Raw genomic sequence first — 26,761 nt, forward strand, 5'->3', positions numbered from 1 at the left:
TTTACAATTTAATTTGAAAAAAAAAATTAATTCATGCAAAGGGTAAAACATAAAAAAAAAAATTGTCTTGTCTTGATTAATGAAAAAAGACAAGTAAAATGAAAAATCAAATAAGAAAAATTGAGACGGAGGGAGCAGTAATGATGCTATTTTCCAGATCAAATTGTGCACATGTTGACTGTTCATAAGAACTAGGCTCACAAGATTTGCTGCTAGGATGACTTCATTCCACATCGACTATTAGGTGCTTACTTTTGTTCGGGAGTAAAACTAAGATTGTGTCTCCACATAAGATCAAGAAACAAATTGCTCGTAGGAGCTTCTCAACTAGTAATAACATTAGAGCCAATCAAGTAAAATTCTCTTCTTTCAAAGTCGTAATTGGAACAATACAAGTTTATGGAACAGGTGTTATATGTATGACACAACAAATGTTGAAAGGAAAGAGTCCTATGTTACAAGAAAATTTTCTTCCGCTTCATATCTCCTATTACAAATCTATTTCCTAAAGGGAAGCTTATTGGGCTTATCTACTCCCTTAGATGTAGAGGAACAAGATGAGGAGACGTTAGTCTTAGCAAATTCTTCTTTATCCTCGGTGAACGCTTTGGTCAGAATTTCCTGAAGTTCCATGTACCTTTGCTTCTTCAGTTGACGCTCTTCTGGCGTATCATTCCCCATGTAAGCTATCTCAGACAAGTCATCAGCATCCATGATCTTATTTAGAACTTCTGAACAACGTGGAAAGAAGCGTTTTCCAAGTTCCACTGCTTGGACAAACACAATTACAGAATGATTTATTTTCAAAGCTCATGTTCAACACAGAAGGGCCTTGAAGCACATGATTCAGAAATTAGAATGCTTAATGTAGTAAATGTGTTTTGGACCAAAAAAGAATGGACTTGGCCCCCAACTGCTCGAAGTAGGAAAAATCTTGGTGGGAAGAATAAAGTGTCTTTGTTTTACTCCAGTCAGTATGCCATCAAAAGAGAACATTTTGACCCTGAAATTGCTGGTGTCCATATATATATCGCATATAGGGAAAATATGGCTTTCTGATATCCCTTTCCGCCACTCCGCCACCCCGAGAAAAAGAAAACCCCCAAGAATCAAATATAATAAAATCAGAAAACAATGGGCCACGCCGTGTTCATGGTTTTGTTTCCTTTTGTTAAATAGCTTAATACATAACATTAACTTACAGTGCTCGTGCTATTTGTCTTAAATAATGTTTCTGAGTGGTTTTAAGATTTTAGAAATTGTGTGACCATGTTTTTTGCAAGTAAAAATACTACATATGTACCTGATCAATGGAGTCTTTTTCTTTAAAGGATTCATGTGATCAAGAACTTTGAGCAAATCCTAGTTTCAACCTTTTTTTTGTCTTTCTATTTTTTAATCAAGTACAATAATCGTACTGTTCCAGTTTTCCTGCCAAAAGTAATCAATCCATTTTCATATTGTATTTCTTATATTATAAGAAATCGAATATATACAGAAAATAGCGATAATTAAACTGTCTATTGATTACTGCTAATTTTTGAAGAGCATTGTTATTACGACTGACTAAACTATAGATCTGTTGAAATAATGCAAATCAAATACGCTAAATTTTTTCCTTTTTCTTTCTAATTCTAGCCTTTTCTAATATATAAAGGTTTTATCGTCTTTTTTGTAAAGGTCAACTAAGTAAACAAATAGACTCTATATGCAACAAATGATTACCTTATCTCATGAAAATATATAGATGTCCATTTTGCCGAGACTCATGATAGACACTAAAATGAGAAATTAAAATGATAAATGGTTGGTATTCTCTCAACCCCCACCCCAAACAAAAGCCCTGCACCCACTTTGAGCTTAGAAAAAACCGTTTTAACCCACTCCCCATACTTATAAAACTGCAGCGCGGTACCCCCGTTGCCAGCCCTAGTGATCAAGATTGAAAAAACGAGAAACATAAAGAATGAGGGAACTTCGATGATAAATGAAGCTGCAAACATCTTTACCAGTTCTAGACAGCGCCATAAGCCGATTCAAGTGCTCCTCTTTCATCTTGAAAGGAGCTTCGTTCAAATCCACTGTTGTCCTCTGTGCATCAGCCATCTTCTTCCTGATGCTAGCCAGGGGGAACTCAGATGTGCCATCAACTTGAGCAATGTCCATTGCAACTTTTGCTTCCATGGGGAAAAGGAGTTTAGCCAGACCAACTGAAAGACAGTAAACTAGTCAATCGTCAGTACAATGGTTTTCTTTCCCTTTTTCACAAATATATTAGTTAGTTAACCATAATCAAGTGTTATTGACCACCCACCATTAAAACGGACTAAATTGTCTGAGTGGAACTGTTAAGTTTTCCTTCCAAACTAATGACAGTGTGTCTCACAAATTTAATATGAAGTTGGACTAGTTCGAAGCTATGTTTCTTGGATTCTTCAAAGTGTCACCAGATGTGTGTCGGATCCTCAAAAGGTAGTGCATTTTTGGGAGGATCTGACACGGGTAAGACAATATTTTTGGAGAATCCGAGCAACACAGGTTCCAAACTTTTATCCCTGCAACCCCACTCCCTCCACGGGACTAAAATAACACCCTTCATTTTAGTTAAGATCTATGGAAAACATCTATGTTGTAACCGTCTACTTATCTCTACAGTCCCTCCTTATTCCAAGAGGATAAAACCCCTTATCTCTAAAGTCCCTCTTGATTATTGCTTAACTATATGAATCATAAGGTTCTATGGACGGAAAAGCATGATCCAGTGACAAATGCTATTATCGAAAGAGACGGATAAACAATAAGCTGAAACAAACATTTCTAAATTAAGCAAAAGAAATAAAATGGCAGCACGGTGCACTAAAGCTCCCGCTATGCGCGGGCTCCGGGGAACGTCTTAACAGAAACACGGCATCCTAACTTTTAAGAAATAAGAGTTGGATGGACAATAAACAGAAACAGGATTTTCTTAACAACAACTTCATATAGGGAAGGAAATTGAAGAGATTCATCCCGACATATTTGGATAATCATCAGTATGGGCTTAAAAATGGTAAAAGATTTGTCAATAATGCAACATAGAGAGCGAGTAGTTCATCACGAGATCACTAATGAATCTATAGCAAACTGGAAGATCTATGATATATGAGGGGAAAAAGAGACATAAGGTCACTCGTGATCAAATAAAGAAAATGGAAAAAAGGAGGGGCATAAGGTCACTCCTATGACAGATTGGAGTTGAAGCAGGTGGGGGCAAATTAGCTGCACCATTCATTGGACTGAGGCGGCTACTTAAAATAGTCTTAAGCCTTAAGATCACTATCTTCCAGTTTTCTTCCCACCCATCCCTATATGAAAGATCCTATATGGAATTGGGAAATATTACACTGTAGAATATTGCATCCTTCATTTGTTATGACATTATAGTATATGTCATACGCCATGTGTCATTACATAATAGTATAACTCAATCCTCGATTTGTTCTCCATTAGACAGTACAAAATATTACTAAAACATTCATAGCAAACAAGACTCTCTGTTTTTTTGAAACTGGTAACCTACAAATAAGACTGGTTATTAAATATGAAATTCTAGACATAGGCTGTCAGAAGAGGAGCAGGAGCAAACTACGTGGAAAATCACATACAATGGCCTGGATCTTAAGAGTACAACCACAAGAGAAGAAGCAATCAGAAACATGATATCCTACCTCTATTTTCAAGGTATAACAGCTTCATACGCAAATCATCGCCTGCCATAGCAAGAGATACTGAAGCTTCTCCAAGTAGTGGATCTCTTCTTTCTGCTTGCTCTAGAATCTCAATGCATAACCGATCCTTTGGAGCAGATTTTCCTTCCTCTGTAGACTTAATAAAATCCACAAGCCTAGTGCGCCTCTTTGCAATTTGAAGTGCTTTTCTGCCATCGGATGTCAGGTCAGAAGGTCTAGCTCCTTTGGTTAAAAGGGACACTATAATTTTAGGCTCTTTTCTCATGGCAGCAACATGAAGCACCGTGTATCCTCTAGGATTTTGGTGATTAACATCAGCAAGTGCAAGATCTAAAAGTTCTGATGTAGTCTTTGCATCGCAATATGCTACAGCATAGTGGAGAGCATACGCATCATCTAGAGTAGTATGCCCCTCTTTAAGCAACATCCTTAGTAATTCAACATCATCAGAGTCTAATGCCCTATGTATCCTCTTAACATGTTTATCAGGAAAACCATGGTTTACAGGCCCTTGTAGATCAAGTTCAGTGCGTGAATCAGTAATTTGTTTTACGATGTCATTAGGCAAAGCCTTATCAAGGGTTATAATATCAACATTAGACTTGACAATAATCTCAATGCAGCTTGAAAGCAATCTCTCACATGCTTTACCACAAATGTTTGCAACAGATAAAACCATCATTACATCGTCTGCTGCAGCTTTGTTAAGAATATCCAACAGGTGTCTCTGCAAAGGGGGAAACATGCAATACAACATTAGGAAAGATATATTAGTCGCCAGTACAGTTAGTAATGTATACACGGTAAACAGTCATACTTAAGGAATTCACAAGAAACTGCCTTTTCAGTAACTTATAATGCGAAGTGATAAGGTTTTGCTAAGTGTCCTTTTATCATTCTAACTGAACAAAGATATAATGTTCCCCAATTTTATGTAAGGAGATTCATAGCTTATTTGATAAGCTTCTAAAATCTTCTAATTTTGTAAAGTGTTTTTTGTCAGAAGTACTTTTCAAGAAAGTTCTTTTGGAGAGTAGCAATTTGTGTTTGGTTAGTCATTTTGAAAACCAATTTAGCCAATGTAAGAGCAGCAAATTGTGCTTGGTCAAGGTTCCAAAGTACTTCTTGAAAAAAGCTACTTTTTTTGTTTTCTGAAACATCTTATGTTACTACTCAAAGACACTAATCTTTTTTCTAAAAGCTTGGTCAAACCCCTCAATTATCTAAAACAAACACTTTTTATTTAACAAAAAACACTTTTGGCTTCACAGAAACTTGGCCAAATAGGCTATCAGTTGTAGATGTACCTCGCCACAGACATGGCTATTTTTGCTATAAAGAAATAAGGCTGTCAAATAAATAAATGACATACATGATATATGTAAGTACCGCTCATAAGTGTAAGAATAGTTGGAGGAGAAACGAAGGAGTTTCTCTTATTTATGCTACATCTTGGATTATCCTTGAGAAAGTACTTTATTCTAGTTATGAATATAAATGGGATAGTAAATGTCATAAAATGAGATTTTATGATGCATGCTACTGATAATGTTTTAATTGATGAAATAAGTTAGGGAGTAAATCAAAAGTAGGAATCACAGAGAAACACTTCAGATAGTAAAGATTTTAGAATAAGTATAGGTAGTAAGTGTTTTAGAATAAGTACAAGGAACGGTATAAGCAATGCAAATCTAGTTTCATTTAAGAGGAATATGCTCAAATAAGATTATATGTTAGTGGTGACTAACGATTGGATATCTGGACTCAATTATCCAGGAAAATGCTTCGAAATTTGAAAAAATAACACACAAATTTAGAGGAGGCAAAATCAGCCCATGAAATCATATCCTACCTAGTTCGCTCAAGTTTGGGCTGATCATTGACCTGCTCATTTATTAGCTCAGCCCATTAAAGGTTGAATTGATATCTAGCCTAAATTAATATATGAGAAATCTTGTCAGAATATTTTCAAAAAGACATTTTCTTTATTTGATACAACAACAACGTATCAGTGTATTCACACAAAATGGGATCTCAGGGAGGGTAGAGTGTACGCAGCTTGTACCTCTACCTCAAAGGTGAGGTGGAGAGGCTGTTTCTGATAGACCCTGACTCAAGACACAAACAGTCTAGAAAAAAACGTAATAGAAGTACAAAAAACAATAGGTAGTAACAAACCAACAGATAGTAACAAAACAAGACTACCACAGAATAACATAACAATGGATCTACCCTAAACAACAGACATCAATAAAACCCCAAGAACAAGACACTACAACTACTAGTACGGACAACAAGACAAAGCACTCTTACCTATTAGCATGAACGCATTCCTAAATCCTACCTACTAACCTTCTACCCTAATTTGCATCCTTCGTACCTTTCTATTTAGGGTCATATCTTTGATAGATATAATTGTGTCGTGTCTTGTCTAATCATGTCTCCCCAATGTTTTATTAATTTGCCTCTACCTATCCTGAATCCATTCATGACCAACCTCTCACACCTCTGTATTAGGATATCCGTGCATCTCCTAATCACATGCCCAAACTATCTCACCCTTTCTTTCCGCATCTAGTTTTTCATCGAAGTCACTCCCACCTTGTTGCAAGATAACATCATTTCTAATCTTATCTGTCCTAGTAAACCCACATCCATTGTAGCATCCTCATCTTCGCCACCTTCAACTTTTGGATGTGAAAGTTCTTGACTGACCATATCACTCTATCCTATACAACATAGCTGATCTAACAACCACTATGTAGAACTTACCTCTGCGTTTAGAAGACACCTTCTTATCATACAAGACTTCGAATGTGAGCCTCCATTTCATCCACCGTGCACCAATAAGGTGAATAACATCCTCAAAAACCTCTCTACTTCTCTGGATAATAGACGCAAGATGCTTGAAACTACCTCTCTTTTGGATGACCTGTGTATCAAATCTCACTATGTCAACCACATGTATCGCCTCTGTTTTATATTACTTATGGGTGCCGTATTTATGTTATGTAATCTTGTGTTGTGCTTTACTATGTGTTTGTGTGGTATCTCGTATCTTGAGCCGGGGTCTATCGGAAACAGCCTTTCTACTTCTTCAGAGGTAGAGGTATGGACTGCGTACATCTTACCCCCCAGACCCCACTAGGTGGGAATACACTGGGTTTGTTGTTGGTCCTACTCAATCTAAAACCTTTAGACTCCAGAATCTATCTCCAAACCTCCAACTAAGCATAAACTCCATCGTGAGTCTCGTCAATTAAAACCACGTCATCCGCAAATAACATACCAAGACACCTCGCCTTGAATTTGCCGCATCAATACATCCATCACCAAGGCAAATAAAGATAGGCTAAGGGTCGATCCTTAGTGCAATTCCATTAACACATGCCAGTGCTTCGAATCCCCTCACACTATTCTTTCTCAAGTCTTGGCTCCATCTTACTTGTCGATAATTGACCTAGTGTACGCCACAGGTACACCTTTTGCCTCCAAAAACCTCCCGAGAACCTCACTAGGATTTTGTCATAAGCTTTTTCTAGGCCGATGAACACCATGTGCAAGTTCTTCTTTTCCCTATAGTGCTCCACCAATCTGCTCACGAGATGAATGGCTTCTGTAACCGAGCGTCCTGACATAATGACTTCTTCTTCCTCTCCCTATAATTCTCCACCAGTCTCGTCACGAGATAAATCTCCCCATTTTGATTCTCGAAAATAGTCATGATCCTCCTCAATCCCAACTCCACTAACCTCTCCCAAACCTTCATAGTATGGCTTAGCAACTTGATACCTCCTATAGTTGGTGCACTTCTGAATGTCACCCTTGTTCTTGTACAATGAATTCATAGTACTCCATATCCAAGCTTCGAGTATCTTCGTCGTTCTGAAAATGACATTAAACAACTCAGTCAGCCACTCCATACCAACCCCGCATTGTCACGACCCAAACCAGGGCCTGATCATGACGAGTATCTCAAGTCCCACGTGGACCGGAGATCACCCCCTGCATCTAATTGAACCAACCACAACATACCCCAATGTTGGATGAATTCCGAACACATAACAAGACAACGTGCAACAATCTTAAGGAAATTCAAAACAAGTCTATAACCAACGACCGATCGACCGGCCAATAACCAACCGACACCACCAAATATCCACATTAGTTCAAACAAAGCCTTCTAAACAATGAACCAAAACTGAATATCAATAAAGTGTCGCGACATGCCCCCGACTATAACCCAAACAAATCTAAACAATCTGAGACATAAGAGAACAAAACATGAAATGTAGTCTTCCGATGTATGGAAGCTCACCACCTCAATGTCAACTCACGAGTTGATCCTGAATCCTAATCACTGAGCAGGAGGAGTAGAAGTATGACCAATTCCTGCATCGCGTGGGGATACAACGTCCGAAGACGGTTAGCGGTTGGAGCGCTAGCATGAAACACGGGATAAGGATAACCTAATGTCATGATCAATAGTTTGAAATCATTCAAAACCAACGCACATAATCAAATGCATATACATATATACTTCGCATGCCGAGACAGGGAACAACGCTAATCGTGCACTCAAAACTTTAGCCAGGATTATGTAGCTCAACCGTCATAACATGTACCCACGAGCTATATGGGCCCCAACTCTCACCTCCTAATCGGGCCCCAATGCATGTAGTCGCACGAATAAAAAAATAATCGCATATATATGCACGGGGGACTCGAACCTCCCAATCATATACTAAGGTGACTTAAGCACCCGATCATGTGATGATTTACGGGGGACTCGAACCTCCCTAATCATGTAATAATAATGAGGGGACTCGAACCTCCCTAGTCACTTTGACCCCCGCATCCGCAAATGCGATTTCTAGTATCGGTCATTCGGACCTCCACTTTCACGACTCTGCTACACAACCCTTATTAGAGCACAATTAAAACAAATATCACACATTCCCATTCATTAAACCACATTCCACGTTAAGACATAACATGCCAAAACAATTTTCATTAACTTGGGAAGAAAAACTTTCTTTGTTCATTAATACAAGGTGGGGGAATCACCGACTCCCTTTGTTCATTAAATCATACCATTGTATTTCAAATACTTCTTTATATCACGCAATAGCTCAAGACTAGTTCAATTTTACAAATTCCCACATTTCTCATAATTAAAAACCAATTCACATTATGGGGTTAGGGTCATTACCACTTCAAAAGTCACAAGTTTGGGAAAATCACAATTCCCTAATCCATTCATCGTACACATGCACCCACACGTTCATTAAAGCATGAAAATCATATATAAACCATGAGAAACATTGTTCAATTCATAAACATTCAAAACCCCCAACCTTTGTTTCAAAACCATCATAAACATCTCATGAACAATAATTTAAAACACATTCTTTTAAGGAATTAACAATGAGGGAAGAGTAACATGCCTTAAACACCAAGAAATTTGGAGAGAAATCGACCCTTGAGCCCTTAGATGACCAACTTGATGAAATCCTAGCTTGACTTGCTTGAGGGAATTCAAAGAGCCTTTTGGAGTGTTTGAGAAGTTACTTGATTTGTTTCTGAGTGATAATGACACCCTAAAGGGGTTATAAGACGTGGGTTTAAATTTGGGTAAGAGGGGAAATCTTTGTTCAAGGTGATCAAACAAAAATATTTCCAAGACATTCATGAAAAAAAAAGTAAAACCCGTCACATGGACTGATAAGGACAGATCATCATCGTCACAAGCAAAACATCATTATTTTCCATTTATCCGCCTTATGGCTAATAACATTTTTCTATTTTATCTACCTTTCTTTGTACTCATGAAATACGTTTGACCTGATTTCTATTTGGATATGTAGGCAGCCCACTTTGGGTCCGGTTTTAATCCAATAAAAAAATTCATTTCCCTTTATATCCAATTCAAACACTTCGCTCAAATTCATACACCTTTAAAGTATTAGGCTAATAGGCCCAGCTCTCAAGCATATAAAAGCAGATTCAAATTGAGACCACGATGTTCAAATGTAGGACAATCATTTCTCTTGAACTAATGTTTTCTTTGAGTTAAAGCAGGAATATAAGACTCCAAAAGTGAAAACTGGGGTAGAAATTTTTTATGACTCCTCAAAAATTTCACCATGATAGAGTGCAAGTCCCAATCCGTCCAAGAAATAAAAACAACAATAAGGAGTTGATACAAAACGAAACTACGAAAATGGAAACAACACGAAAACAAAGGAAACACACTAAATACAACAACAACAACAACAACAACAATAAACCCAGTGTATTCCCACATAGTGAGGTCTGGGGAGGGTAAGATGTACGCAGTCTATACCACTACTCCCGGGGAAGTAGCAAGGTTGTTTCCGATAGACAATACGAAATCACAAAAACAAGAAAACAAAGAAATGGAACGACAAAGTAAAAGATAGATAGACTGACATAAATTGATAACGAGAGGACAACCAAAGGTATACTAAACCCTAGACCTTCCTATCAATTACCGATAACACCAACCTCTTACAAGGACACAACAGAAACGAATTCCCGAGCACCCATGTTTCTTAACAACTAAAGAAACTCCCAACAAGTTTCAATAAAAACACTCTCAAGTGTCAACTTACATTCAAAATCATCTTAAGTCTAAAAAGAAAGAGACCCCTAGCTATTTATAGGCCTAAAGGCCTTTATTACAACTTGCGCCCAAAAGTGATCGTAAATGCAACTTGGGCCTAAAAGCTACCCAAGAGTTAAAACAATGCAAATGGGTGCCCATGCTCTCTCGAAGCCCAAGTTATCATCCAAATGCAGTGTTGCTTAACGCTCTCCTGGATGACATAATCAAGTATAGCTTCTCCCGCGCTCCAAGCTATCATCCACAGATGATATTGTTCCCGTGGGAGCTTAAAAAAGGTATCCAAAAATGTCTTGGAATCCTTGAGGTGGTCATGGCTTGGACTCCCTTATGTTGGCCTCAAACTATATGCTCACAAGCGTTGATGCCAATTTGGATTGTATCATCCTCCCCTTCTTAAAGAGGATTCGACCTCGAATCCAAATCTTTTGAGAACATGCCATCACACTTCTCAGGTTCAGAATCGTTTGATAAGAACTCACGTGACCTTTCAAGCATATGTTCATAAGGCACTCTTCTTGTCTTCTCCTTTGAAGGTGATAATTCATGATCCTGCACAAAAGAAGAAATAATACTAGGCAAAATGCTAGTATCTTGGTTAGTGAATAGCGAAGGCCCAAGGTTGGAAGTGCCATCGCTTAATTGGAATTGGCTTGGTTGGACAATGTCTTGTAGGGCTCGGTTTATAGTGGGTTGGGTTGAGGGAAAATGTTCTTGAGGCGAATTCAGATGTGGTCTTTGATAATGAGGTGTTTGGTAGTTTGATACTTGGTTTTGGGGGGGCTTGGGGAAGGGTTTGGGGTGTTTGTTAGTGGAATTTTAGTGGTCGGGGTACATGTGGTGGGGTTTGAGGGGTAAGACATGCCACCTTTTCCATTTTCCCTTTCATGCGTGACCAATCCTCCTTCCAACCCTTCACTTCTTGTCGCAAACCCATGATGGCTTCCCAAAGAGTATCAAATTGGGCCCAACTTAGTATAGGTTGAGTCTCAACTCCCGGTGCCATGGCAATGGATGACTCAATTAAGAAATGAGGACTTAAATTCAAGAATCAAAATAAGAAAGGAACAAATCAAAATGACAAAACGAACAAGAAATAACACGAGAGACTTGAATTCAAGAGTTAAACTAAGAAACCAAAGATAAAAGAAAGAAAAGACAGAAGAAATTAAGACACAAAAGAAGAACAAACAAGAACTAATTAAACAACTAAGTAGATTACGATTTAGTTGTTAATTAGTATCAAGAATCAAAGAAATGAAAGTAGGAATTAAGAGATGAAATTAATGGTTTGAACCTGATTTAATGGAGTTTTTGAAGTGTTGAGATGTGCTTTAGAACTTGAATTGGTGTTGGATAGGGGTGTGCATCGGTCGATTCGGTTCGATTTTATGTATTATCGGTTCGGTTTATCGGTTTTCGACTTTTAAATATTCTAAACCAATAACCAAATCAATAAGATATTTTTTATCGATGTTCGATTTATCGATTTTTAGTCCTTAACAGTTCGATTTTTTATTTAACCGATAAGAAAATACCCATAGAATTGAAAAAGTAGTAACTAATATGAAAAGAAATGGAATCTTAATTGCAACCAAAATCCTACATAATGTGTTTTAAGTTCCAAAAATCTTCAAACTTGAACTAAATGTTAGTTAGGAGGAATTAAGAGTTTGTATAATTGAAATAATATGTTTGTTAATTTGTAGAAGTAAAAGAGAAATTAAGAGAAATATAAATATATATCTATATCTATATCTATAATATATTAAAAGTGTGAAGCCCCTTAGAAAAGTGATTTAAACTTTTTGCCCTTCATTAAAATACTCCGTTTTAGACAAAATCGTCTTTTCATCGTTTCCTATTATTTAAGTAATATTAAATATTGACTATCTTACCAAAAAAAGAAAACCTCTCCTCACAAAAATATAATTCCTTCTTCACTATCTAAAAAATCTAATCATACCCAAAAACCAAAAAATAAAAAAACAAAAAGATTTTCCTTCCATGAAAAAAATAGTACTCAATAAACAACGCATTAACTATTATGGAATCTCTAAATTTATCGCATAACTAAAAGATGGCAGCATTTACCCTATGGAATCTCTAAACTTACCCTATAACTATATATATATATATATATATATATGATATATAGGGTGCTCCCTATTTTGGTCTGTTTTTGGTTTCAAATGTCTTTCAGGCTGTGTATGTATGTGTTTCATCTGAAGTTTTTACTCTACTTTTTTGGCCATTATGTTTAACTTCTCTACTTGTGTATCCTTTAACAATTTAATATTGCATATTATTTTTCACACAAAAAGATCTTCTAAGTAATATACAATTGTATAATTAATATCAGACAAATAAAAAATCTAAGAGCTTTTCGTGTTTTCCAGCAATTGAGCACACTAAAATTCGAAATATCAGTAATTTAACCTTTTTGGACTGTTTTATGAGAATTATACTTGAATTTAGTTTTAAAGTTTTGAATGATTATGAAGCAAAAGAATCTTGAATTTTTCCTTTTAAGCTTTTTAGTCTTTTGTTTATTGCATATAATATAACAATGAATTCTCCTTTTTTTTTTTTTGATAATCTCTTGTGTTTGTGTTTCTTTTTCAGTAGGAAATTTTTTATCAAAAATAGAAAGAAATAAGCAAGTTGCCACCAAATGATGTGGTCAAAAATATCAAAGGTTTGTCTCTTTATTTTTTTCCTTCCTTTGTTTAATTGTGGCTTTGTTTTGATTATGTTATTTAATTATTTTCTTAGTATTATAGTTGAATTTTTAATTAAACTTGTTAGTTGAGTTCTAAATATAAGGTTATAATAAGTATTGAATCCTGATATGCATAACTTTAGTTTAAAAGATGAACATATATAAACTTTCTTGTGTTTAAACTAATATATGTACGTTTCGGTTGACTAATTTTTACTTTGGATAATAACTAAAAGTCGTCTAATGTCAAGATGCTAACAAATAAAAAATGCAATAAACATTTTGAAAAGACTGTTATGCTTTTTATATTTTAAATACAACAACAACAAACCCAGTGTATTCCCACCTAGTGGGGTCTGGGGGTAAGATGTACGCAGTCCATACCTCTACCTCTAAAGAAGTAGAAAGGCTGTTTTCGATAGACCCCCGGCTCAAGTCACGAGATACCACACAAACTCATAATAAAGCACAGAACTAGATTACATAACATAAATACGGCACCCATAAGTATTAGAAAACAGAGGAAAGCACACAGCTTCGTAATAAAACATGGAACACGGAATCATAACAAAAATAAAACCCCCACCAAGTAATTCCCTACACTAGCGACCCAAACCGGCCCTAGTCTTCTGCCCTAATTCGCGTCCTCCAGACCTTCCTATCTAGGGTCATGTCCTCGGTGAGCTGTAACTGCTCCATGTCCCGCCTAATCACCTCACCCCAATACTTCTTCGGCCTACCCCTACCCCGCCTAAAACCATCCAATGCTAGCCTCTCACACCTACGAACCGGGGCATCCATGCCCCTCCTCTTCACGTGTCCGAACCATCTCAATCGGGCTTCCCGCATCTTGCACTCCACTGGAGTCACACCAACCTTCTCCCGGATAGTCTCATTCCGAACTCTATCCCCTCTAGTCAGCCCACACATCTAGTGCAACATCCGCATTTCTGCCACCTTCATTTTTTGGATGTGGGAGTTCTTAACTGGCCAACACTCCGCTCCATACAACATGGCCGGCCGGACTACCACCCTGTAGAATTTGCCTTTCAGCTTGGGCGGCACCTTCTTATCACACAACACCCCCGACGCGAGCTTCCACTTCATCCATCCCGCCCCAATACGGTGCGAGACATCCTCGTCAATCTCACCGTTACTCTGGATCACGGACCCGAGATACTTGAAACTATCCCTCTTACATACCTCCTGTGATTCCAGCTTCACTACTACCTCATTCTCCCGCCTCACGTCATTAAACTTGCATTCCACATACTCTGTCTTGCTTCTGCTCACCCTGAACCCTTTAGACTCAAGAGTTTGCCTCCACACCTCTAATTTGTCATTCACACCCCCTCGAGTCTCATCTATCAGAACTACATCGTCTGCAAAAAGCATACACCAAGGCACCTCCCCTTGAATACGCCGCGTCAACACATCCATCACCAACGCAAACAAAAAGGGACTAAGAGTAGATCCCTGATGCAAACCTGTCAAGACAGTGAAATGCTCTGAGTCTCCTCCTGCCGTCCTCACCTGAGTTTTCGCTCCATCATACATATCCTTAATTGCTCTGATATATGCCAGCGGTACTCCACTCACCTCCAAGCATCTCCAAAGCACCTTCCTGGAGACTTTGTCGTAAGCCTTCTCCAGGTCGATAAACACCATGTGCAGGTCCTTCTTCCTTTCCCTATACTGTTCCACCAACCTCCGCACCAGGTGAATTGCCTCCGTCGTCGAGCGGCCAGGCATAAATCCAAACTGGTTTTTCGAAATAGACACTATCCGTCTCAGCCTCACCTCGACCACTCTCTCCCAAATCTTCATAGAGTGACTCAATAACTTAATCCCCCTATAGTTATCACCTCCAAGCCTCGAGCATCTTTGCCGTCTTGAAGATTTCATTAAACAATCCAGTCAACCACCTTACACCAGCCTCTCCAACGAACATCCAAAACTCCACCGGTATCTCGTCCGGCCCCGTCGCCCTACCCCTTCGCATCCTGCGAACAGCCTCTCTAACCTCTTCTACCTTAAAACGTCTACAATAGCTAAAATCCCGACACTCCTCTGAGTGCTCCAGTTCCCCTAACACAATAGCTCTATCCCCTTCGTCATTCAAGAGCATATGAAAGTACGACTGCCATCTATTCTTAATGTGGCCGTCCTCTACCAACACTCTACCGTCCTCCCCCTTAATGCACCTCACCTGATCGAGGTCACGACCCTTCCTCTCCCTAGCCTTAGCGAGTCTAAACAACTTTTTCTCCCCTCCTTTCCCCTGTAACCCTGCATACAAGCTCTCAAAAGCGGCCGTCTTAGCTGCCGTGACTGCTGACTTAGCCTCCTTCCTAGCTAGCTTGTACTCTTTCCTGTTTACCCGCTTCTCTTCTTCGTCCTTACTCTCAACCAATTTAGCATACGCCCCTTTCTTGGTCCCCACTTTCTTCTCCACCTCTTCATTCCACCACCAATCCCCCCGATGATGCCCGGCCCGGCCCGGCCCCTAGAAACACCCAACACCTCACTTGCATTCTCCCTGATGCACCTAGCCGCCCTATCCCACATACTATCCACGTCCCCCCTACACTCCCACACCCCCATTCCCGCCAACTTCTCCCCTATCTCCCACGCATTCACTGGCGTCAAGCCGCCCCACTTAATTCTAGGTCTACACTCCTTACTCCTCCTCTTTCTATACTTCTTTATACCCAAATCCATAACCAAGAGCCTATGCTGGGTCGAAAGATTCTCACTCGGGATGACCTTACAGTCCTTACACAACGCCCTATCCCCTTTCCTAAGCAACAAAAAGTCAATCTGGGTCCTGGCTATCGCGCTTCGAAAGGTGATCAGGTAATCGTCCTTCTTCGGAAAGCCCGAGTTCACCACCACCAGCCCAAAGGACCTCGCAAACTCCAATAGAGTAGCCCCCTCTTCATTTCTCTCCCCAAAACCAAAACCACCATGCACATCACCAAAGCCTCCCGGTAACGCCCCGATGTGCCCGTTGAAATCTCCTGCTACAACAATCTTCTCCGAGCTAGGCACGCCTCTCACCACCTCCTCCAAAGCCTCCCAAAACCGCATCTTCTCCTCTGAGACTAACGCGTGGACTACCATCAATCTCACACTAGATCCACCTCTCGGTCTTGGAGTGATCTGCACTACTAGTTAAATGATTTTATAAAATTATACTCACTAAATTGAGGTACACGCGCGACGCGCGTATATCTAAACTAGTATATATATGCGTGTGTGTATGTAAAATATTAATTTAGTATATTCTTATTGGGTTATCGGTTTACCCAATAACCCAATAAGAAAAATCAAAACCGAACCAATAACTCAATAATTTTTTTTATAAAATCATTAAAAAATCACTAACCCAATAGCCCAATAACAATAAACCAATAACATTTTTATTGGTTCGATTTTTGCACATCCCTAGTGTTGGAGAAGTGTTGAAATGCATTTGGGGTGCGTTTAGGGCCTGCTTTGCATTGGAACACGCTGAAGTGGATATGGGGCAGACCGGGCGCACATGGGGGGCACCACTAACGCAGGAGCTACTGTTTTGGGCTGCCTTGGACCTGCTTTAACAGGTCAGGCGCAGCTCCAAGGCAGATGGGCCGAAATCAGCTTGTACAAGGCTAAAAATGCCTTCTTGTGGTCCCCTTTGCTTCTCTCTTGGAATATTCTGTTGGATCTTCAAAAAGGTGCTTGTACAAACACGTTTGTACACCTTTTTCTTCACTTTTGAGGATTGAACACCACCTTTTGAAAAGAATTAAGGATGAAGATTCGAATCTTCCTCAAGAACTTCAAAAATCTCTAGATTTGAATCTTCCTCAAGAACTTCAAAAATCTCTAACTCTTAAACCGTTAATTGAAATGCGATGAAATTTTGAACCAAGGCTCTTTTTAACTTTCTAAACACATTCCAAGCATCATTTTGTTCAAATTCACAACTAAAAATTGCAAATTTTAACTCCCACCTTCAACTGTCAAACTTGAGCTTCTCAACAATAGTAGATCCTCCGATTCACCTTCGATTGAGCTCAAATTCAAGATTTAGACTCTAATAGTGTTAGAGAAAAAGAATCTTACACTAAAACACGAAAAACAACAAAATCAAAGACTCAAAATTTGGCCTAAAGACAAAAACGTGAATAGTGAATTTTTTGGGGATTTTCAATTTTTCAACACAACGAGACCCAAGATTGACTTCGTTGGAATAAAATCAAGCTCGGCTCTAATACCAAATGATACAAGACGAAACTACGAAAATGAAAACGACACGAAAATAAAGAAAACACACTAAATACAAAATCACAAAAACAAAGAAACAAGGAAATGGAACGATAAAATAGAAGATAGATAGATTGACATAAATCGATAACGAGAGGACAACCGAGGTATACTAAACCCTAGACCTTCCTATCAATTACCGATAACACCAACCTCTTACGAGGACACAACGAAAATGGATTCTCGAGCACCCACGTTTCTCAACAACTAAAGAAACTCCCAACAAGTTTCAATAAAAACATTCTCAAGTCTCAACTTACATTCAAAATCATCTTAGTCTAAAAAGAAAGAGAGTCCTAGCTATTTATAGGCCTTAAGGCCTTTATTACAACTTGGGCCCAAAAGTGACCCTAAATGCAACTTGGGCCCAAAAGCTACCCAAGAGTCAAAACAATGCAAATGGGCGCCCATACTCTCTCGAAGCCTAAGCTACCATCCAAAAGCAGTGTTGCTCAATGCTCCCCTAGATGACATCATCAAGTATAGCTTCTCCCGCGCTCCAAGCTATCATCCACACATGATATTGTTCTCGTGGGAGCTTAAAAAGGGTACTCCAAAAAAGTCTTGGAGTCCTCGAAATGGTCATGGCTTGGACTCCCTTGTGTTGGCCTTGAATTATATGCTCACAAGCGTTGATGCCAATTTGGATTGTATCAAGAGTCAAACCGAGCAAAGGTATGAATCAACATTACTTTTCGACTCATAATTTTTCTTTAAGTGTAGACAACAAGTACAAATGAAGCAACAACTTTACAATATCATCAAGGAAGCCCAAACTACATCCCTAATACGGAAAAAGAGCTAAGTTACTCTATCTTTTAACTCAAACAAAATCAAAATTGACATTACATTTGTGTTAGCAATTCTATATCAAACACAACATTGGGTTCCTTATAGAACCTGGACATGACAGTGGTTCCTTCTAGAACCTTTAAAACAACAATGGGTTCCTTCTAGAACTTAACACAACATTGGATTCCTTGTAGAACCTTAACACGATAGTGAGTTCCTTGTAGAACCTTTAAAATATGGGTTTCTTGTAGAACCTTAACACAACATTGGGTTCCTTGTAGAATCTTAACACGACAGTGGGTTCCTTGTAGATCCTTAAAAACAACATTGGGTTCCTTGTAGAACCTTAACACAACATTGGGTTCCTGGTAGAACCTTAACATAACATTGGGTTCCTTGTGGAACGTTACACCATAGTGGGTTCCTTGTCGAACCTTAAAAACAACATTGAGTTCCTTGTAGAACCTTGACACGACATTGGGTTCCTCGTCGAACCTTAAAAATGACAGTAGGTTCCTTGTCGAACCTTAAAAACCAACATTAGGTTCCCTGTAGAACCTTGACACGACATTGGGTTCCTGGTAGATACTTAACACGACATTGGGTTCCTTGCCGAACCTTAATTTGAACTACTCTTGAATTTTCGACAGATAAGAGCAATAGAACAATTATCTCTCTCCTGCTTTCGAAACATAATTCTTTATCCCTATGTCTCACAACACGACCTAAATCATATTCACATTCCACAATCTTGTCAACTCATGCTATTGTCCTAATTCAATATTCATCATTTTTCTTTTAGAATCTCATTTGTTTCTATCTAGAACTACACACAGTCTGATTCTCGTGAACCCGAGATATATACGGGACTTGAAACCAAAGTCTCGGCCACGCTATTTTAATAACCACCCTCATGTTGCTTTAATTCCAACTGTGAGAAAAATAAAAGAAAAATATTATTGAATTGTTGTCACTACATTATTACATTGAGGCCCTATTTATAGACAATACATTCCAATCCTTTTCCTAATAGGACACTACATTACAATCCTTTTCCAAGTAGGATTTTATATGCTATTCCTATTCCTACTCATATTCTAACACCAACAATTCATTCTCTCGGTCAGACAAAATTGGCTACTATGTCAACTTTTGTTGCTCGACAATGCCTCTTATCATTCTCAAGCAATGAAGAGGCAGCTGTTGGCACCCAATTTTGACCTCCTGATATGCCTCAGGTGCTATTTTAACAAATTTAGTGTCAATATTTTCTTACGTATTATTTTGGCCTCAAATGAATATACATGTCATATTCATGATTTTGAAGTATACAATTTATTTGAGAGAAGTATCAATTACCCTCCTGAAGTTGTCTCGTTTTATTCATGGTACACCTGAACTTTAGGTCGTCTTAAATACACCCCCCCCTCGAACTTGTTGATTTAGTAGGCCACGTGCCCCCTTTTATGGTCCAAAACTATACGTGCAAAACACACGCGTACATGTGGAAAAAACTGCTTATGTGTCTATCCACGTGGATAAATACGATCCACTTCCCTCACATTTATCCTATATCAAAAAATAACCCACTTCTTCCCTTAATTGTCCGATTTCTCTCTAAAAAAAATTATATTTTTGAGTTTTCCTCTGCTATGAAATAGTGAAAAGTTGAATTTCGTCGATCAAGTAAGCTATTATCTAAAAAAATAATGTTTTTTTTTGTGTTAAAAATATAGGATTGTTTTTTCCAGTTAGTGTTTCGTAGGAGTTTTCGAGTATTGTTTCGATTAGGATTTTGAGGAGTCTCACATGCACAAATACATTTTCTATTATAATTAATGGAGTAAGAAATCGCAATTTAAGTTAAGGGTGTACAGAAATTGAACCGATAAAAATGTTATTGATTTTTCGTTATTGGGTTAACGATTTTTTAATGATTTTATAAGAGAATTATTGGGTTATGGGTTCGATTTCGATTTTTTTTATTGGGTTAGTGGGTAAACCGATAACCCAATAAGATTATACTTAATTATTATTTTACACCACATATATATATAAAAATATATAAGTAAGATTTTGGTTGCAACTAAGATTCAATTTATTTTCATGTTAGTTACTACTTTTTTTATTTTATGAGTATTTTCTTATTGGTTAAATTGAAAATCGAATCATTAAGGACTAAAAATCGATAAGAAAATATCTTATTAGTTCGGTTATTGATTAAACGTATTTAAAAATTGAAAACTAATAAACTGAACCGACAATATAAAAATCGAACCGAACCGATCGATGCACACCCCTAATTTAAGTAGGTAAAATAAAAATAATCGAAATACTTTTTTTACACATTTTGAAAGTGAGGGAGGAAGAGGGATAATAAATAGGAAGAGAATAAAGAGGAGGCTTTGAAGTTTTTGAAAAAATTAAAGAAAAATAAAGTTTTTTTCGTTTTTTACTGTTGGAATATTCTAATTTGGAAAAAAATTAACTCCATCACGCACGTGATGGAGTTTGAAATCACACATTTTGCCACGTAGGCCAAAAAAGGTCACGCGATGTACAAAAACACGGGGGCGGGGGGGGGGGGGGGGGGTACTTAAGACGACTCAAAATTCAGGTGTACCATGAATAAAACGTGACAACTTCAAAGGTAATTGATATTTCATTATTTGTCATGAAGCGGGGGCTATTGGAAACAACCTCTCTACTGTATCTTCATCTGAGGTAGTGGTATGAACTCCATACACTTTACTCTCCCTAGACCCCATTTTGTGGGAATACACTGGGCATGTTGTAATAAAAAAACATGACTAACCTCCATAGCTTGGAAGTTATTATTTCAAAGGATACAATAAGAAGTTCAAAAGGGGGCTAAAAAAACATGTTGAAAAAGGATTTCAAATCGTCTTCTAAGAAAATCATTCTAAAAATGATGGGCGACGATAGATAGGAGGGTGTGGAGGTCGAGATCAGGGTAGAAAGGTAGTAGGTAGTTGAGTGTCATATAGCTCTCGTTATCAATATTTTCACTACTATTCTCATATTATGTTATTCTTTGATTATATTAGTACCAGATACTTCCTTTTTATCAATTTTCATACTATTTGTTGTGCTATTGCTCTTTTTTCGATATTCTCATCATGACTTCTTCGTTACTATATTTCTTTCTCTTACTTGCTTTGACATGCTTTACTTGAGCAGAGGGTCCATCAGAAACAACCTCCCTACCTGCATAAGGGGTAAGGTCTATGTATACATCACCCGGTCTACTTGAGGGATAACACTATGTATGTTGTTGTTGTTCTGAAAATAATCGGCAATATGAAATGATTTTTAAGCTATGTACATAGTGGTGTCTTTCAGGTCTAAAACCTTCGGACAAATAAATTCTCCTATGTTCGAATGGCTAAAGTAAAACATCTTTAGGAGGGGTTACTTCTCAAATATCTATCAAGAAGTTCCAAATATTTTATCTGAGACTTCATTTAAACACATAATGAAACACCTAGACTTTGGACCCTTAGAAAATTTCCCCAATATTTGAGGTTCTGGGTTGGGTACGGATTGAGCATACCAATTGTATGCCAGGGTACGACTAGTACCCTCCCTTCTCGTATAAAGACCAGTCTAGGTTGGTAACACACTGTCCAAGATACGGTTTAGCCCTTCCCTAGTCGTATGTTAGGGTACAGGTAGTATACTACCTAGTCGTATGAAGTGTTGGTCATGATCTAGTGGACACTGACTTGGGTACGGGTTTCTTGGTACCAATCGTACCCTTGGATACGAGTCATGCTTGGGTAGTCATACCTTGGACAGTTTAGGGGTCCATGGTGGAGCCTAGCGTACGAGTTAGAGTACCACTCGTACCCTAGGGTACGATTTAGACATGGAGTCGTACCCTCCTAAGAGTTCATTTACAGCTTTAGCTGAGGACATTTAAGACATCTCCCCACCCCTAAACCCTTAAAACCCTCGCCATATAATATCTTTTGGCCCTTCATTCCTTACATATACAAGATCAAAACACTCTTAAATCCTTTCTAAAACTCCTTCAACAAAGATTGGGGCTAGGGTTTATCAAAGAGGCCATCTAGAGACTTGAAGACCAAGAATCCTTCCATGAATCATCTTGTAAAAGGCATGTGACTCTTCCCTTATTGTTACTTCTCAAATATCATGTTATTTAAACACTCTGTATGAATCATTGATGGTGATTTTTGAAACAAATGATGAGGGTTTTGATGTATAGTGATGGGTAATGTTTGCTCTTGTCTAAACTTATGATTATATATGTTTTTGGTGATGGTTTGCACATGTGGGTGCTTGTTGATGGTGGTTTAACAAATGGGTCATGAGTAACCATAATATTGATGGTTTTCACATGGGTTTTGGTCATGGTAAGAGTATGCCCTCAAGGTGTTTGTGAAAATGTCTACTAGAAATAACTAGTCACATGTTGATGATGATTTGAACTAAGGCAATGGCTTAATGAGCAAGAATGGTTTGTAAATGATCTTGTAAAGGCCTTGTTGGCCATGTAATGAGTTAAATGGTGCCCTTGGTGGTTTGATTGGTAAAAAAAGGGTTAAAGTCCCTAACATGAAATCGAACTGTGTTTGAACTAAAGCTTGGTGTAAGAGTTCTAATAAGTGATTTTGATAAAGGTCTTGATGACCACAATTTGACTTGAATGATATTTGAAACTAATGTATTGGCTTATTAAAGTGATTGTTTGATATGTGATTCATGAGGACCTTGTGGTCATATATGATGTTGAATTGTGGCCTTGATGGCTTGGAATGGTTAAATGGGTTAAAAGTCCCCAAATGTGAATGGTGTGATGTGAATGCATGGACAAAAGGTTAGAGTCCCAATGTCAACTAGTAATGAGCGCGATGGCTTGTGGTTAGAGTTCATTTGCGTAACGAAATGGCTTGTGGTTAGAGTCCACTTGCGTAATGAAAAAGGCTTGTGGTTAGAGTTCACTTGTCTAATGAAATGGCTTGTGGTTAGAGTCCACTTGACTAATAAAAGGTTTGTGGTTAGAGTCCACTTGCTTAATAAGATGGCTTGAGGTTAGAGTCCTCTTGCTCGATATAACCTAAGCGGTGGAAGGTTAGAGTCCTCCAATTCATGGTTAGTGTTTGAGTGCTTTGAAATGCATGCTAAGGCCTTGTTATCTTTTGACACTTAATGTATCCATATGTATTTATATGTCTACGTGTATAAGGGGTCGTTTGGTAGAGTGTATAAGAATAATACAAAATATGGTGTGTTAGTAATGCTTGTGTTAGCTATGCTTGCATTAGTTATGCTTGTATTTTTCTAATGCAGTGTTTGATTTGATGTATTAAAAATAACATAAATTAAATAATTTCTTTTAAAAAAAAAAATTTTACAAAAATATCCTCGGTATATATGTTGGAAAGAATGTGAAATTTTTTTTAAGGGATAATAATGTCTTTAATCATGTTAATGCATGTATTGGATCCATTGTATTGCTAATACCATGGATTTTGAGGTATTAGTAATACACACCTTAATACACAATAGAGTGTATAACTAATGCAAACATTAGTTATACATAGGGTGCAAAAGTATACCAAATAAGCTATTAGTAATACACATTAAACTAATGCATGCATTAGTTTTCCAATACACTCTACCAAACGACCCCTAAATGTTGTGGCTTATGATGGTTTGACTTGGTATTGAATAATAACAATATTTTATCCTTACCCTTGAGTTACATGCTAGCGCTCAAACCGCTAACCGTCTCTGGACATTGTGTCCCCACATGACACAAGGGCCGAAGCATTTTTTTCTCTTCCTGCACAGTGATCAGGTGTTCGGGCGGTTCGAGTGTTGACATCGAAGTGGTGAGCTTCCATCTTTCGGGAGGCATACATGTCATAGTCTTCTTAGCTTATGTCATAGACTTATTTTGGATTAGTTTTTGGCTATTGTCGGGGGCTTGTCCCAACATATTATTGACTTCAGATTTATAGAAGCTTGTGGATGACTGTGGACTTGGGTATATTGGATGTTAAATGTTGATATTAATGAATGGCTAGACTTTCTTAAGTTATGAATGTTAGTTTTGATTCTGCTATCTTGTTATGTGTTCGGAGTTTATCCGACGCTTGTGGATTGATGTGATGGTTAGGTGGGGTTAACGGGGCGATCTCCGATCTTAGTTTTGTTTCCGCTATCTTATTATGTGTTCAGAGTCTATCCGACGCTTGTGGATTGATGTGATGGTTAGGTGGGGTTAACGGGGCGATCTCCGGTCCTTGTTGGGCTTGAGATGCCCGACAAGGCCCGGTTTCGGGTCGTGTCACATAAGCTCCTTTGTCGGGGGCTTGTCCCAAGATTTATAGAGGCTTGTGGATGACTGTGGACTTAGGTATATTGGATGTTGAATGTTGATATTAATGAATGGCTAGACTTTCTTAAGTTATGAATGTTAGTTTTGATTCTGCTATCTTATTATGTGTTCGGAGTTTATCCGACGCTTGTGGATTGATGTGATCGTTAGGTGGGGTTAACGGGGCGATCTCCGATCTTAGTTTTGTTTCCGCTATCTTATTATGAGTTTAGAGTCTATCCGACGCTTGTGGATTGATGTGATGGTTGGGTGGGGTTAATGGGGCGATCTCCGGTCCTTGTTGGGCTTGAGATGCCCGACAAGGCCCGGTTTCGGGTCGTGTCACATAAGCTCCTTTATCGTGGCTGTAGAAATGAGGAACTGCAAACAGATTCCAAGGAACTAGTTATCTTGCTAAAATGTATTAGGGGTGCCACTGAGCTAGTTTGATCAATTTGCAGAAGTGTTTATCCCACTATACATGGAAATTATCAGTTCACCTCAAAGTAGAAATACTCAGAGACGCTCGAGATTGCGTAAGACACTTAATAGATTCTCACCATTCACTCAGAAAAATTAGTATCCTAGGATGCAAAAGCAAACACATGTGGTAGATCAAGGAATTAGTAATACAACAGCCTAACTTACAAAGTTCCAGTTTTAGTAACAAGAAGAACAATAGCAGCAAAAGACACCAAACATATTGGAGGGGTTTTGAAACTTTACCTGAAACTTGTCGACCAATTCAGAGATCTGGAAGGTAAAGGATGCGTACAAAACCTGAACCAAGAAAGCCACTGCTGGCCTACAAGCTACATGAAAGCACTCATTGTCCACACAAACACACACATCTTTAGGTGAAGGCCTAACTTTTCCACTGTACAAATAGGCCAACACATTCACCAGAGCATCATAACTCACCTCATACTCTTTCATCAGCTCCTTCAGTTCCAGCTTCGTCTTCCTTTCTTTCCCGCAGAATACATTCTTAAAGAAAGGACTCCTCGCCGACAAAATACACCGGTGCACCGGAATTTCCTTACCGATGGGAACCACAAGCTTGGCGTCGGCGAAGAAGTCGAAGTCCGGTGAAGAAGAATCGAATATAGATTCTAGTATTTCTGAGAGACGTTTCAGGGAAGTGATTTCAGCCGGAGAAGTTTCCGGCGAGAAAGATTCAGTCATGCCGCCGATGCAGCATATACTACTGCTTCCACTGATATCATTAGAATCCGAAAAAGCAGTCCTACTATCCATTACTGCAAGATTTACATAAGTCCTTTGTTAAAATAGAGCTGTGTATGTTTATGGGAGAAAGGGGAAAGAGAGGGATCATTGGAAAGAAAGAGCCACTGAAGTTTGGGAGTAAAAGAATATCCAAAGAAATTGAACAAGGGCTAGCTAGTTAGGAATTGAGAAAGATGGGGGAGGAAAGGGGGCAGAGAAGAAGGGAAAAGAAGAGGAGATAACCATGGAGATGGAGATACAGATGTAGTAAAACAAAAGAGAGAAAGTTTGCCATTTTTTGGATCTAAAGAGAAAAACACAGCAACGTTTTGTTCGTCTTGCAATTTCAGCCACAGTGAGAAAAGTCAAAAGAAAGAAGGGCGCTCGTAAAAATCAAAGTTGACCGAGATAATATTAAGGGTAATGAAAATATGATGTATTAGTTATGCCTGTAACTAATGCAGGAAATAAAAATGCTTGTAATGCTTATAAGAATAATGCTTGTAATAATAATGTATGGGTTAGTTATGCTCTTATACAGTGTTTGGTTTAATGTATTAAAAAAAATATGAATTATCTAATTTCAAAAAAATAAAAAGATTTATATTATACCTTTAGTATATATGTTGGAAAGTATGCATGAAATCTTTTGATGGGTAATAGGATTTTTAAACATGTTAATGCATGCATGAGATTCATTGTATTACTAATGTCGTGGATTTTAAGATATTAATACATACACATCAATACATAATAGAGTATACATAGGGTAAAAAGGTATAGCAAACAAGATACTACTAATACACATTAAACTAATGTATGAATTATCATTTCAATACACTCTACCAAACGATGCTAAATGATTTGTTTCGTTTTTACATAATTTTTTTTTGAGGGTGGGGGGGATTGCTTCCTCTGACTGAGCGGTATTTCAATTTGATAAACATTGGCCTAAAAGAATTTAA

General features: G+C 38.1%; 1 protein-coding gene across 1 annotated transcript; it reads right to left on the minus strand.

Annotated features, from left to right (window-relative positions):
* Positions 1 to 351: 351 nt before the first annotated feature.
* On the minus strand, positions 352 to 26,096 carry LOC107877960 (regulatory protein NPR1). Its single transcript, NM_001325099.1, is given in 4 exon segments — positions 352 to 767; positions 2,010 to 2,210; positions 3,708 to 4,455; positions 25,296 to 26,096. Coding segments are annotated over 4 exon segments (1,749 nt in total). The 5' UTR covers positions 25,827 to 26,096; the 3' UTR covers positions 352 to 498.
* Positions 26,097 to 26,761: the final 665 nt, after the last annotated feature.

Source organism: Capsicum annuum, chromosome 7 (genome assembly GCF_002878395.1).
Source record: "Capsicum annuum cultivar UCD-10X-F1 chromosome 7, UCD10Xv1.1, whole genome shotgun sequence".
Lineage (NCBI taxonomy): Eukaryota > Viridiplantae > Streptophyta > Magnoliopsida > Solanales > Solanaceae > Capsicum > Capsicum annuum.